The sequence below is a fragment of the Labeo rohita genome, chromosome 8 (genome assembly GCF_022985175.1).
Source record: "Labeo rohita strain BAU-BD-2019 chromosome 8, IGBB_LRoh.1.0, whole genome shotgun sequence".
In the NCBI taxonomy this organism is placed as follows: Eukaryota; Metazoa; Chordata; class Actinopteri; order Cypriniformes; family Cyprinidae; genus Labeo; species Labeo rohita.
In genome coordinates, this window is record NC_066876.1 from 24,497,061 (window position 1) to 24,510,655 (window position 13,595).

At 36.6% G+C, this 13,595-nt stretch overlaps 1 protein-coding gene across 1 annotated transcript in view; it reads right to left on the reverse strand.

The window, feature by feature from the left end:
• Positions 1 to 13,595, reverse strand: part of LOC127169522 (zinc finger protein GLIS1) — a 95,166-nt gene that overhangs the window by 30,392 nt on the left and 51,179 nt on the right. The window contains exon 6 of the mRNA XM_051116970.1: positions 2,448 to 2,609. Within this exon, the coding sequence (XP_050972927.1) occupies positions 2,448 to 2,609 (162 nt within the window). The remainder of the gene's footprint in view (positions 1 to 2,447; positions 2,610 to 13,595) is intronic.

A 13,595-nucleotide genomic window follows, 5' to 3' on the forward strand; every position in this document is an offset into this window, starting at 1 on the left:
GGACATAACCTTATGCCTGTTTTGTGCATGCAAAATTAACATTTGGGTCAAAGAGGGGTGGCAAACAGCACATTTATGGCTTTGTTTGTAAGGTCCATTTGGTTGGGGACTTAAGTGCTTGGGATTTTTGCTCTGAACTTGAAGGTCCTTGGTTCACTCTTTAGTTTTGTTAAAAGGAAGGTACAGAAGTTAAAATACAGTCTGAAAAATAGTTAGCAATACTAAAAGCTACTAACAAAAGCAGTAAACTACATCACGCCTACGAAAAATGGCAATATCTATTAAAGAAAAATATATATACAGTTGAGGTCAAAAGTATACATACACCTTGTAGTATCTGCAAAATGTTAATTATTTTACTAAAATAAGAGGGATCATCATCAAAGTGCATGTTATTTTTTATTTAGTACTGACCTGAATAAGATATTCCATGTAAAAGACGTTTACATATAGTCTGCAAGAGAAAATAATAGTTGAATTCATAAAAATGACCCCGTTCGGTTTACATATTCTTAATAGTGTGTTGTTACCTGAATAATCCACAGCTGTGTTGTTGTTGTTGTTGTTTTTAGTGATGAGGGACTCATATGCAACTATTACAGAAGGTTCAAATGCTCACTGATGCGTCAGATGGCAAAACGATGCATTAAGAGCCAGGGGTGTAAACTTTTGAACAGAAAGAAGATGTTTACATTTTTCTTAATTTTCCTATATATCGTATTGTTTTCATTTAGTACTCTCCTTCAGTAGCTACAGAAGATACTTACATGTTTCCCAGAAAACAAAATAAGTTAAATGTACTCTGATCTTCAAATTCAAAAAAGTTTTCACCCCCCAGGTCTTAATGCATTGTGTTCCCTTCTGAAGCATCAGTGTGCGTTTGAACCTTCTGTAATAGTTGCATATGAGTCTCTCAGTTGTCCTTAGTGTGAAAAGATGGATCTCAAAATCATACAGTCATTGTTGGAAAGGGTTCAAATATGCAAAAATACTGAAAAACCAAAGAATTTGTGGGACCTGAAGGATTTTTCTGAAGAACAGTGGGTAGTTTAACTGTTCAGGACAAACATGGGACTCATGAACAACTATCACTAAACCAAAAAAAAAAACAACAACAACAACAACAACAAAAAAAAACAGCTGTGGATCATTCAGGTAACAACACAGTATTAAGAATCAAGTATATGTAAACTTTTGAATGGGGTCATTATTATAAACTAAACTATTATTTTATTTTGTGGACTGTATGTAAACATCTTTTATGCGAAATATCTTATTCAGGTCAGTACTAAATAAAAAATAACATGCATTTTTTGTGTGATCCCTCTTATTTTGATAAAATAATTAACATTTAACTGCAAGGTGTATGTAAACTTTTGACCTTAACTGTATATAAAACCCCCAAAATTATATATTAAAATGTTAAAGAATAGCAGTATTTAACAAAATATTCCACTAAAAATATCCAAGATGCTATGCACAGACTTAGATTGTGAATTTAATTTTTTGTTTTCATTGTATTTGTCTAAATGAACTAATTCACTAGAAAGAATCAGCGTTCACAGAGCTATATATCAGAGAGAACCATTTAGGATAAAACAAAACAAATTACTTCCCAACTCTAAATATGAAAATGAGGACCTTTTAGGATGAACTGATTCACTACAATGAATCAAAGTTTGAGAAAAAAAATAAACATTTAGAATGAACCGAATCACTATATATATTTAACTTTCTAACTCTACATATGAAAGTGAGGTCCTTTTTGGATGAAAGAGTGCTATATGTAAGAAACAATAACAAGACAGCCTTGCTGTAATGTAACTTTTCAGTGCTACTGTATGTACAGTCGTTTAAGCCAACGGATTCACTAGAATGAATCAGACTTCTAACACTACATTGGAAGGAAGGAGAACCGTTTAAAAAGATAGTACCCACAAAAATGAAAATTCTGTCATGAATTACTGACCCTCATGTTGTTCCAAACCCGTATCGTTGAACCACTAATATCACATGGACTATTTTTTACGATGTCCTTACTTCTGAGCCGTTTGAATGTGTAAGTTGCGCTTGAATGTGTAAGAAAGCTCTTGGATTTCAGCCAAAATTTTTTAATTTGTGTTCTTTAGAAGGTCTTACAGTTTTGGAATGACATGAGGGTGAGTAATTAATACCAGAATTTTCATTTCTATTTTTTGAAACGATTCAAAACAGTATTTCAAATTAACACTGCTGCCACACTTGTCAATGTATTAAGTATTTAGTAACACATACAAAATTGAGCAGCGTCACTAGACTATCATTTTGTGTTTCCCCAACACTGCTAATTTCTACATATCAGGATGGTGTCAGTTAAGAGTCGTGTTTGCTTTCTCGTGTTTTGAAGCACTTCTTTCAGGTTTCAGCTATGACATACAGGTTAGGGGCAGTCGCATTCATTTACTCACAGTGTCTAGATGTGTGCGCTGGTGCTTTGCCCTGTCACTGGAGTTGCTGAATGCTTTCTGACAGCCCGGATGCTGGCACAGGTACGGCTTCTCTCCTGTGTGACTCCGCAGGTGAATCTTCAGATTCTCCAGCCGTGAGAAAGCTTTGTTACACCCTTCAAACTAAGAGAAAGATGACATCAGTAAACATCAACAAGTGTTTTATTTCTTTTTTGAAGGATGATGGTTACTAGGCCTTGCATTTAATATGTGCATGAATGTGAACAAAGCTTTCATGTCATTTTTCATGTCAGCACTGGTCTGGCCAATCAGAATCCCTCAAAAGTGCAGACCATAGACAGTTGACTACTACGCTGTGCCCCGTCCAATTACATCTACTCCTCCTAAGTCATTACAGGATGGTCCTCTGCAATCTATCTCTAAGGCATCTGTGTAATGAGGGATTGAACACACTGATAGTACATGCTGTCTTGTAATTTAAGGGCCTCATACATCCTATACAATCTCTTAGCTCCACCCCCAAATGTTGACAGCCCTCCAATCAGGAGCCATGGATGGACTAGGGTGGTAGATTATGGAGGTGTCAGAGAGAGTGAAACCTGACATGGCAGCTTTGCTCTCTATTGTCCACTGACCTCTAACTGAGGCCCCCGCTTCTATCGCAGCTCCAGTTTCACTGAAGGAAAGAGCCTTCCATTCTTCTAATGGGCCCTCAGAACATCATTCGGGCTCTGGCCTCCTTCAATCACTCGCAAAAGGCTTGCTATTGAGGCCAGGCCATTTAATACGGGCCGAAACCTTAGACTGCCACGGTCGGGATATATTGAGTGACCTGGATTATACAGTGTGCGTGTATTTGTGTGTGCAGAATTCTTATATGGCACACTAAAAGCATGTGAAAACAAGAGAAAAATAAGCCAGTTGCACTTTCACACGTTTCACACACAGACAAAACTGGATTTGCATTTGCAAAACAAAAAAAAAATCAAATGTCACATCGGAGAATTGGATTGAAATCAATAATAGACAAGGAATTAATAATTTTGTGTGAAAATATTCTTTAATGTTTGTATTTAGGAAAAACATAAAATGTTAGCTGTGAAAAAATCATCATTTTAAAATGAATGTATTCCTGCGATGGTAATCTAAATTTTCAGCATCATTAGTCTTCGTGTCACATAAAATCATTCTTATATGCTGATTTGGTGTTAAAAAATGGTTGTGCTGCTTAATATGTCTGTGAAAACTGATACATTTTTCAGCACTGTTTAATGAATAGAAAGAAATCTTTTGCAGCATTATGAGTTGATAAAATTGCATTCGGTTTTGATCAATTTAATGTGTCCCAACACAAACTTCCCTCTTGTAAAAGTACATAAAAGTTTATATATTTCATAAAATAGAATTTATCTACAAAACATAGTTTTAATGGAGTTCATATGTCCAGTAGTTGAAGTTGAATTAATTGCAGAGTTTTGTTTTTTTTTAAGATGGGGTTTGTCAGAGGAATATCAATCCAAACTGTAATCGGCCACGCACTTTTACACATTAATTTCATAAGCTCACACAACGGAGCGACACAGTGGTTGAGACACGTTTGCATGGGGCTTTTGGACGTTCAAACCTCACAATGTCAACTTGTGCCTGTATTATTCCACAGCATGAAAACGATTTAACATATCCACAACACAGAACTTAATAAAGTCAGGCAAGCTTGAGATATATGCCCCGTACTGACTCCTAAAATACATCGAGTTTTCAAAACAAACACAGCGATTATGTATGTCCTAAAATGTGTGTATTTATGTATAGGGGAAATAATCATTCTTTCACTGCTTTCTTTAACGTAATACAAATTTCAGGCTAAATTTAATTTATGGGTCCGCAGAGAGCATCCTGCTAATCGTGTAAAGCCCGCCATTAGCGTGAGGATCGACTGCCAATGAAGCGAGATGCAGAGCATTCTGGGATACCTTGCAAACACAGCAGTGCATTCTGGGATGCCACGCAAACACAGCAATCCGCCAGAGTTTAATCCACACGACTGGGAGGAATTTCTTTCTCTCACTTCTCATTGTCTCTCCGCTCATATCTCTGGCTTTTTTTTAAGAACACAACATTCTCTTTTATATAATAGCGCAAAAATGCATCAGTATTTGCCAAGCACAGAACATTATTTTCCAAATAATTCTAATGCAACCGGTTTTACAACTGACGTCAACATCTATCAAAACATCCCCAAATGTTAACCGAGGAATGTGAAGTTTCTGAGGCACACACAGACGTTTATCATAAAAACCAGAGAGACTCTAAACACACTGAATATACATTGCGTTTTTAAACCAACCATGACAGCTCTTAAGTCTCCACAAGTCTTTGATTTTATTTGTAAAAACAGTTTAGCACGCTAATCACATTAATTGCCCTAAACGTGTTTAGCTTTCCCCTCTGCAGGCCTGTGTGAGGGCAAACAGAGTGATAACCGTCGAAAGTGGACGGTGGTAAGTCATTTGACGCCATCTTTCCGAAGTGGGCCTCAGGGTCTGCCGTACACACACAGAGTGACAGTTCGGCCTGACATTTTTGTCAGGGGCGCACAGCCAATCACGGATGATTGCGGGCCACTCGGGTTGGCGGAGGCCGCTCGACCCTAACCTGATGACCGTATGGGAAATGAAGCTTGATTGCGGCCGAAAACGTCCGACGAGGCATCGGGCAGCTAAAAGCTCATAGTGTACACAAGCACTCGGAAGAAAAAACAGTTCATTAATAGCCTTAAATACCTGTCGAATACAAGCCAGCCATTATGGCGCATTTTCAAGCCAAAATAAGGCCACGCCGTGTCGCTTGTTGACGTCACACTGCGAGAAAATGTGCTTATTATGGGAATTGCATTCGGGCCACATTCTTTCCCATGGAGTCAAAGGTCCACTGCTGTTCCCGTTAACATTCGGAGGTGCTCTGAAACATAAAACATATTTCCCCATTATACTGTAACTACCGACCTCACCTTCCCTCAGGCTTGCGTTTATTCTGACATTAAAACCTTTAGCAACTAACAAGCATTAAATACATTATTACTCGTAATTAGTGGGCTGAAAGGCAAATTTTAACGAGCACCGTGACTTTTCTTACACCCAGGCGCGTTTTCGGTAATTCGTTGTGACGTCCAAATTGCCCCAGCGCTCTCGGATAAGCAATACGGGGTCTGTCTGCGGGTTATGGCGATGTTCTGTGATCTGCACTTGTACAAAATCGATTCTGGTTTCTTTTGCAGAACGAGAGGTGTTACGAGGTTTACCGCTGAGCGCCTGGAGTAACTGTGACCTGTAAAAGAAAAACCGCCGACACGTCTTTCGGCACGGAGAACTCAGACGGAGTGGCTAAAAACTACAGGCGAAAGCGAACATGTGCCTTTAATCTGCCTGTTTCCAAATGCCCCCTGGCAACCACAGCAAAGAGCAGAAAAACGTAAATGGATGAAATTATATCCATATGATTCAATGAGACAGCTAAGGGGAGACAGGTTTCTCATGCACTTCATCAGGGTACAAAATTAAACACAGCTTAGCTAAAACATTCGCATTACATAGTTTACACATATCATTTCCACATCCAAACGCCACTCGTTTTAGCAGCCAACTTCATCTGTTGCTAATAGGAGGTTTAATATGAATCAAAGATCTGGTTAATTTTTCTCTCTCTCTCTCTTGCTGGTTTTTTTGAAAAACATATTTTTGGAACGAAGCTGATGTGAATTCACATTCAATTATTCTCACGAATCTTTGATTTTTCTTTGTTGCTCTTTCGTCTGTTATTTTCGAATTTCAAAACATTTGATTTATACCTGATGTGATGCATACACAAATCCTCAGCTGACAAATGTTGTCCAGATGGGATCGAAGGCTTGGCCGATAAACTGGTGGAGGAAGTAGTCATGTAAATGACTAGCAAAATTGCTCCGAACAGCTTTTTTCTTCTCATGCAACACTGGTTAGACCAGACTGAAACCCATGTTAGACTGTAGATCTAGGAACATTCACAGGAAGCAACCTATGATGACTAAATTGGGCCTCTCGCGTAGTCATTACGCACCCCCCACTCGACGTTTCTGAAGGAAATCGAATTGAAGGTGTATTACGGATTCTGACCTCGCTACTATGGAAGTCAGGCATTAGCAACTTATGCTACATGTGGGAATCCTGAACGTGAACATGAAGGAAACATATGGGTCTTTATGAGAGCACTTAACCCAGTGTCGTTCTGGGGCACACCGTCAAAGTGTTACCAGCCAGGAGACACTTTGTCCATCAAAACTAGCTGTGATCTTCTTCTGACCTAAATAAATTCATATTTAGACAGGTGAAGGTCCTCTTCCAGGTTAACTGTGGCTTCGACATGTTCTCTTCCTTTCCAAAAAAAGCATTTAACCTGTAACTCCAGTATGAACTTTCTCTGGCGTCACTCACCTGCTGCAGTAATCTGAATTTATGACTAGGTGGCGTGCTCATTTAAACATCCTGAAAACAGATTAGTGTAGTAAAAGTAATCTATATACTGTACCTCTAAGCCATGTTTCAGGCTTCCTACCAAGACAATCCATTCTGATGTTAAAATAGCAGATGATGTTGTATGGAATGGATTTTTTCTTTTATGATGGATTCTATTGAAACAAGATGAAGATGCTGGTTATGCAAGAGGAGTTTGGGATGCTGGATCTTCTCTATATCAGAGTGAGCACACAATCAGGGTTCATTTTTCTTGTCACCAGAGATGTCACTACATTTAAGGTAAAATGCCCATCTCATTTGAGGCAGAAGGTCACCTGTGTCACGTTGCTGGTGTTTTTATTTTTATTTTTTAAATAGTCACTATAAATTATGAAATTATTATGTAAACATTCAATGGTAAATCAATATATTATAAATATTTTCAAAGATCATGTGACATGTGATGGCTGGAATAATGGATGCTGAAAAATCTAATTTTGTCAGCACGACAATAAATAAAATTTAAAAAATAGTATGGAAGCCCGTTTCCGCCACTGAATAAAAAAATAATAATAATACATTTTAATAATAAAAAAAAGATTATTGCGACTCTTTTTCTCACAGTTTCAAGTTTATGATATAAACTCGCAATTGTGAATTATAAAGTCTGAACTGCGATGAACTGAACTGCGTTGAAAAGTCATAATTGTGAGATATAAATCACAATTATTTTTGTACAAACACACACACACACACACACACACACACACACACACATATATATATATATATATATATATACATATATGTATATATTACAAAAGTACAAACAGTAATATTGTAAAATATTCAAATTTATAATAGCTATTTTCTGTTTTATGGAAGTCTATTTTTCCCCCACTGAATAAAAAATTTAAAAAGATAATTGCAGCCTTAATTACAATTCTGACTTTTTTTCTCAGAATTGATATATTGATATATATGCATCATTAAAGAGCAAAAGAATCATCTTTCAACAACATTAAAAACACGAATGTATGACCCAAAAATTTTGAACAGTAGCATATCTAATTGATTCCCTTATTCAATTGAACTAAATAGTCAAAATGCATAAATGTAAACAGAATTTTTCTTTAGTCTTTTACATTAGTAAAAATGATCAATTGCACACACAAGCACACATTTATATGATACATATTCATCAAAAGTCAGGATAAGTTTATTCCATTACTGTTGCAAGACGGGCCCTTTTCAATTTTGTGCTATAAAAAGTAAATTACCAGACGTTTCCTTGTATTTATCTTAATAATATAAGCACATGCTACAGTCATTACTAGTAGTACATGCACACTGTTCTTAAAGGCACAGTTCACCTAAAAATGAAAATTCTGTCATTAATTACTCGCCCTCATGCATGGGTCATAGTACTATTGTAAACAAATGTCAAACACTGACACGGAAGTGAAATTGTTGAATGAAGTCATTATTTATCTTTTCTTTGTGCACAAAAAGTATTCTCATAGCTTCATTAAATTCTGGTTGAACCACTGACATCACATGGACAATTTTATCAATGTCCTTACTACATTTCTGGGTCTTGAACGTGGTAGTACCATTGCTGTCTATACAGGGACAGAAAGTACTGATTTCATCAAAAAAAATCTAAATTTGTCTTTTGAAGATGAATGAAGTTCTTAAGGTTTTGGAACGGCATGAGGGTGAGTAATCAATGACAGAATTTTTATTTTTGGGTGATGGTGACATGATGGTGTAGGAGTGTGCCCGAATAGTTAATCCGTATTCAGAAAGGCATGAAAAAAACAAATCGCATTCAACGGAACCACAAAAGGGACACGTTTCGCAGCTTGCTAGCGGTAGCCTGCTACATTACACTACATAAAATTTCACCTATCCAATAAACAGAGTAAGGAGAGATGAGTGTGTGAAAGTGAATCTTGAAAGTGAAAGTAAAAAACGAGCGTGCATTCTAAAGCGATTTCAATGCGCTGCATATTAATAGCAGCTCCCTGATGTCCACAATTCACATACAATATAATTGCAAAGAAAGCACTGTAATATATTTTCTCTCCCATCTCATATTTATGTAGTTATGTGTGTTATGTAGTACACATCATTTCCTTTCCTAACACGGTAGCTATTTGGATTCTTAAGTTCTTAAGCTTTTGGAACGGCATGAGGGTGAGTAATCAATGACAGAATTTTCATTTTTGGGTGAACTAATCCTACAAGTATGGCATCTTCCCTCATCCTACCATACATTTTACAGGTCTAAAGACCTGGCACCATTAACTCAGTGTCAAATTTATTTAATCCGTGTTTTCTTTGTTAAACCGAACACCAGAGAAGTCAACCGGCGTTCTCGGTTTCTCTGTGGAAGCTCTCAAAGCGCTGATGGACACCAAGCACAATCTGTCACTCCAGTAACCGGCCTCTCACTCTCTCTGTTCTAAATATCTCTAATAGCTAATTAGAGAGTATTACACTCAGCCCGATGCCTTTACAATACCACCGAGCCATCAATTATCCCCCGGTTTCGTGCAACATGAACCAGGACACAGATGAGATGCAATGAAACTCCTCAACATGATATGTGCAGTGTGTTCATGCCTGCGGAGGGGCAAATCCAGCGTTTGACGCTGAGGGATCTCAGCGTCCATTAACGGCCGTCAGTCCCCATCTACTCACTGACACCTGCTAGCGTTCGGGTTCCCGGCAGTGGTGACACAACAACAGGGTAACGTGACAGATACTTTGACTTTAATCGCTCGGAAACTTCCTCTTTAATTGGTCGGCGCGAGAAACCCGTCGCTTTTAATATGCTGGAGTGTGAGTTTTTCCTTTTACTTTCGACTTATGAATTACGCTTGTTGAAACTCACAATTCTCACACGTGAGCTCTTTATTTAAAAAAATTGGCTGTCAGGGTCACGCCATACTTCATCAGGTTCAAACGCCATCCGAACTCCAGGCTCAATACCAAAAAAGGCCACATTTCACAACATCTCTCATTATATGACATGAATAAACTCTCCTGACCAACTGTCTTTCTCTCGCCTTTTCTTTCCGTCCTCCACCCTGTTGGCATAACGTCTAGAGTTGACACAGCTGGCTCTGTCTCGTGCCCACTCTCTGAGCTACTCTATATCTCCGACCTGACAACAAATAAACATCCCAGAGTGCTTTGCGCCTGCCAAAGCAAACACCTCTGCGTCAAAGGCCCCGTCAGATTCATGAACAAAACAAAACTGTTCAATTGGACAATAGGTCAACATGGCACGTTAAACGCGTTAAGTGTTTGGTCGACGCTGTAGAAGAGTAGAGTGACATCTAGCACAGTTGGATTGAGAAGCAGAACATTTACGCCCTCCAGAAATGTGATGAAATTCAACTACAATAGAGAGAGCTTGCGCTGTTGTCTTTTGGGAGCCCAATTGTTGCGTTTCCCCTTCAGGATTCTCTTGTTTTGTTATTTTCTGCTCAAAGTGCAGTGAAAGGGCAATTTATCAGGTCATATTTCAGAACAGAACACATTATTAATACTGATACGTCATACAGTATGACTCCACATTAAATCATGTTGAATCACAGTGGAATATGAGGCAGAGTGTTCTGAAAATAAATAATATGTAATACTTACAAAGACCAAGTCATTATTAAATGAAAACTTAACAGCGCAACAAAAGGGAAAAAGATTTACAAGATAAACTGTTCTGAAATATAAAACAAAATAATACTAACATAAAATCCAATTTCACTTCAAAATCAGTGACTCAACTGAGAAAGAAAAAAGAAAGAAAGAAACAGACCCGAATAACAAGGCCTCACTGTCCTGTGATATTCCACAGTAAACGTTTTCATATTTATGGAGTATTTAGCTTGAAATTTCTCATCACATACTTGTTTACCTTAGCAGTAATATGAGTCTAGGGCTGGCACTCAATCCTCTCTTGGTATTTGCAAGCGAGACGCTCACTGTATTACAAAGCAGTGTTTTTTCGACGCTAATATCCATTTTCCATCTTTGCATTAAATTGCGCATGACCTAATCTAAGTTTTGGCTTTTCTATGCTGAAATATGAATTTGGCTCATCCGTGTCACTTGTTCTGGTTGTATTTAAGCTTTGAAGAGGATAATATTCAGTCTTCAAGGAGCCATAGAACATGCTATTTTCTTAATTTTTCACTACTGTGGAAACAATGGCTGGACATTATACAGAGATTTGGAGCGTTCCTTTATGGTCACATTCAAGTCCATTAAGAAACTGAATCCTTTATAGCTTCACAAACCTGTCGTTTTAAATCAAACTTAAGGGGTGAGTAGATGAGACACGAGCTTTGAGGTCACTTAGAATTTATCAGAATGCATCATGAGACCTTTAGTAAAGGAATGAAATCATGGTTTGGAAAAAAAAGCCTTTGGCCGTTTGTCACTAAAATGAACAAAACAAGAGTTGTATGTCTGTGCTACTGATCTTTGGGATTCCACATCAATGGGCTGCACACAATAACAAGCCACATGTTATCTCGATGAAAACTTACAAGCACACACAGAGCAGGCACTTTCATATGGAAACATTTCTGCTGGAGCAATGACACCAAGGTCATGAGTTCGATTCCCAGAGAGTGCATTAACTGATTTAAAAAATGCTACATAAGTTGCTTTGGATGATACTGTCTGCCAAAGTTTGTGGTTTGTAAGGCTTTTTCATGCTTTTAAATGTCTCTTAAGCTCACCGACTATATTTATTTGATATGTGAATATGTGATATGTGATTGTGAAATATTATTACAATTTAAAATAACTGTTTTCTATTTTAATCTATTTTAATGTTCTTCATTCCTGTGATGGCAAAGCTGAATTTTTAGCATCATTACTCCGGTCTTGTGCCACATGAGCCTGAAATAATGCTGAAAACAGCTGTGCTGCTTAATATTTTTGTAGACACGGTGATACTTTTTAAATATTCTTCAATGAACAGAATTCAGAAAAGCAGCATTTTTAATTAATTAATCAATTTATTTATTTATTTATTGTGACATTATAAATGTCTTTACTTTCACTTTTGATCAATTTAATGCATCCTTGCTAACTAAAGGTATCAATTAAGGGAAAAAAAACACTTTTCTAACAAGTAGTGTAGATGTGAAATGTAAAGCCTATTTCCATGTGTGGAACTGTGACTAACTGTGACTTCACTACTGCAACTTTGTTTTTATCAACTGCGATTTGGTATTTCTAAATGTCACTTTGCACATACGCTACCAGTCAAAAGTTTTTGAACAGTAAGATTTTTAATGTTTTTTAAAGAAGTCTCTTTACCAAGAGTCTGCTCACCAAGCCTGCATTTATTTCTACTATTTAAAATAACTGTTTTTTATTTTAATATATTTTAAAATGTAACGTATTCCACGATTTCAATGCTACATTTTAGCATCATTATTTCAGTCATGATCCGTTACAAATCATTCTAAAATTCTGATTTGCTGCTTTATGTTCAAAACAGTGGAGTAAATTTTTTTTCAGGTTTCTTTAATGAATAGAAAGTTCAGGAGAACAACATTTATCTGAAATAGAAACATTTTGTAACAAAATAAAAATGTCTTTGTCATCACTTTGAACAATTTAAAGCATCCTTGCTAAATAAAAGTATTAATTTCTTAAATTTCTCTAAATTTCTCTAAAATGTGCAGTTTCTTGAACAGCAAATCAGCATGTTAGAATAATTTCTGAAGGATCATGTGACATTGAAGACTAGACTAATGATGCTGAAAATTTAGCTTTGATCACAGGAATAAATTATATTTTAAAATATATTCAAATAGAAATCAGTTATTTTTTAAATGGTAAAAATATTTCACAATATTACTGCTTTTGCTGTACTTTGGATCATATAAATGCCGACTTAATGAGCAGAAGACACTTCTTTAAAAATTTAAAATCTTGCTATTCAAAAAAATTTGACATTATCTCAAAATGTGGATATTTTTTAATTTTGCAGTTCCAACTTTTATCTCACAATTTTACACAATATGACTTTATTTCTTATTTGAAACTTTATATGACAATTACCTTATTTACTGTATTGTAGAAACAGGTTTCCACACTTTCCTTGACACACAGAGAAAGTAAAAATAACTTTATTTCTTAAAAATATTAATGAATGATTTCGGATAAAAATGACAAACAGATACATTCTAAACATTTCGAGAATGTAATTTGTAATAATAAACAACGATGCAAACAAGTTAATGCAAGAACAGGGTAAGTTCATGATGGTGTAGGAGTGTGCTCGAATAGTTAATCCGTATTCAGAAAGGAATGAAAAAACAAATCGCATTCGACGGAGCCACAAAAAGGACACGGTTCGCAGCTTGCTAGCGGTAGCCTGCTACATTACAGTACATAAAATTTCATCTACCACATAAACAGAGTAAGGAGAGATGACTGAAAGTGAATCTTGAAAGTGAAAGTAAAAAACGAGTGCACATTTTAAAGCGATTTCAATGCGCTGCATGTTAATAGCAGCTCTCTGATGTCCGCAATTCATATACGGTATAATTACCCAACTATATAATTACAAAAGAAAGCATTGTAATATATTTTTCTCTCTCATCTTGGATTTATGTAGTTATGTGTG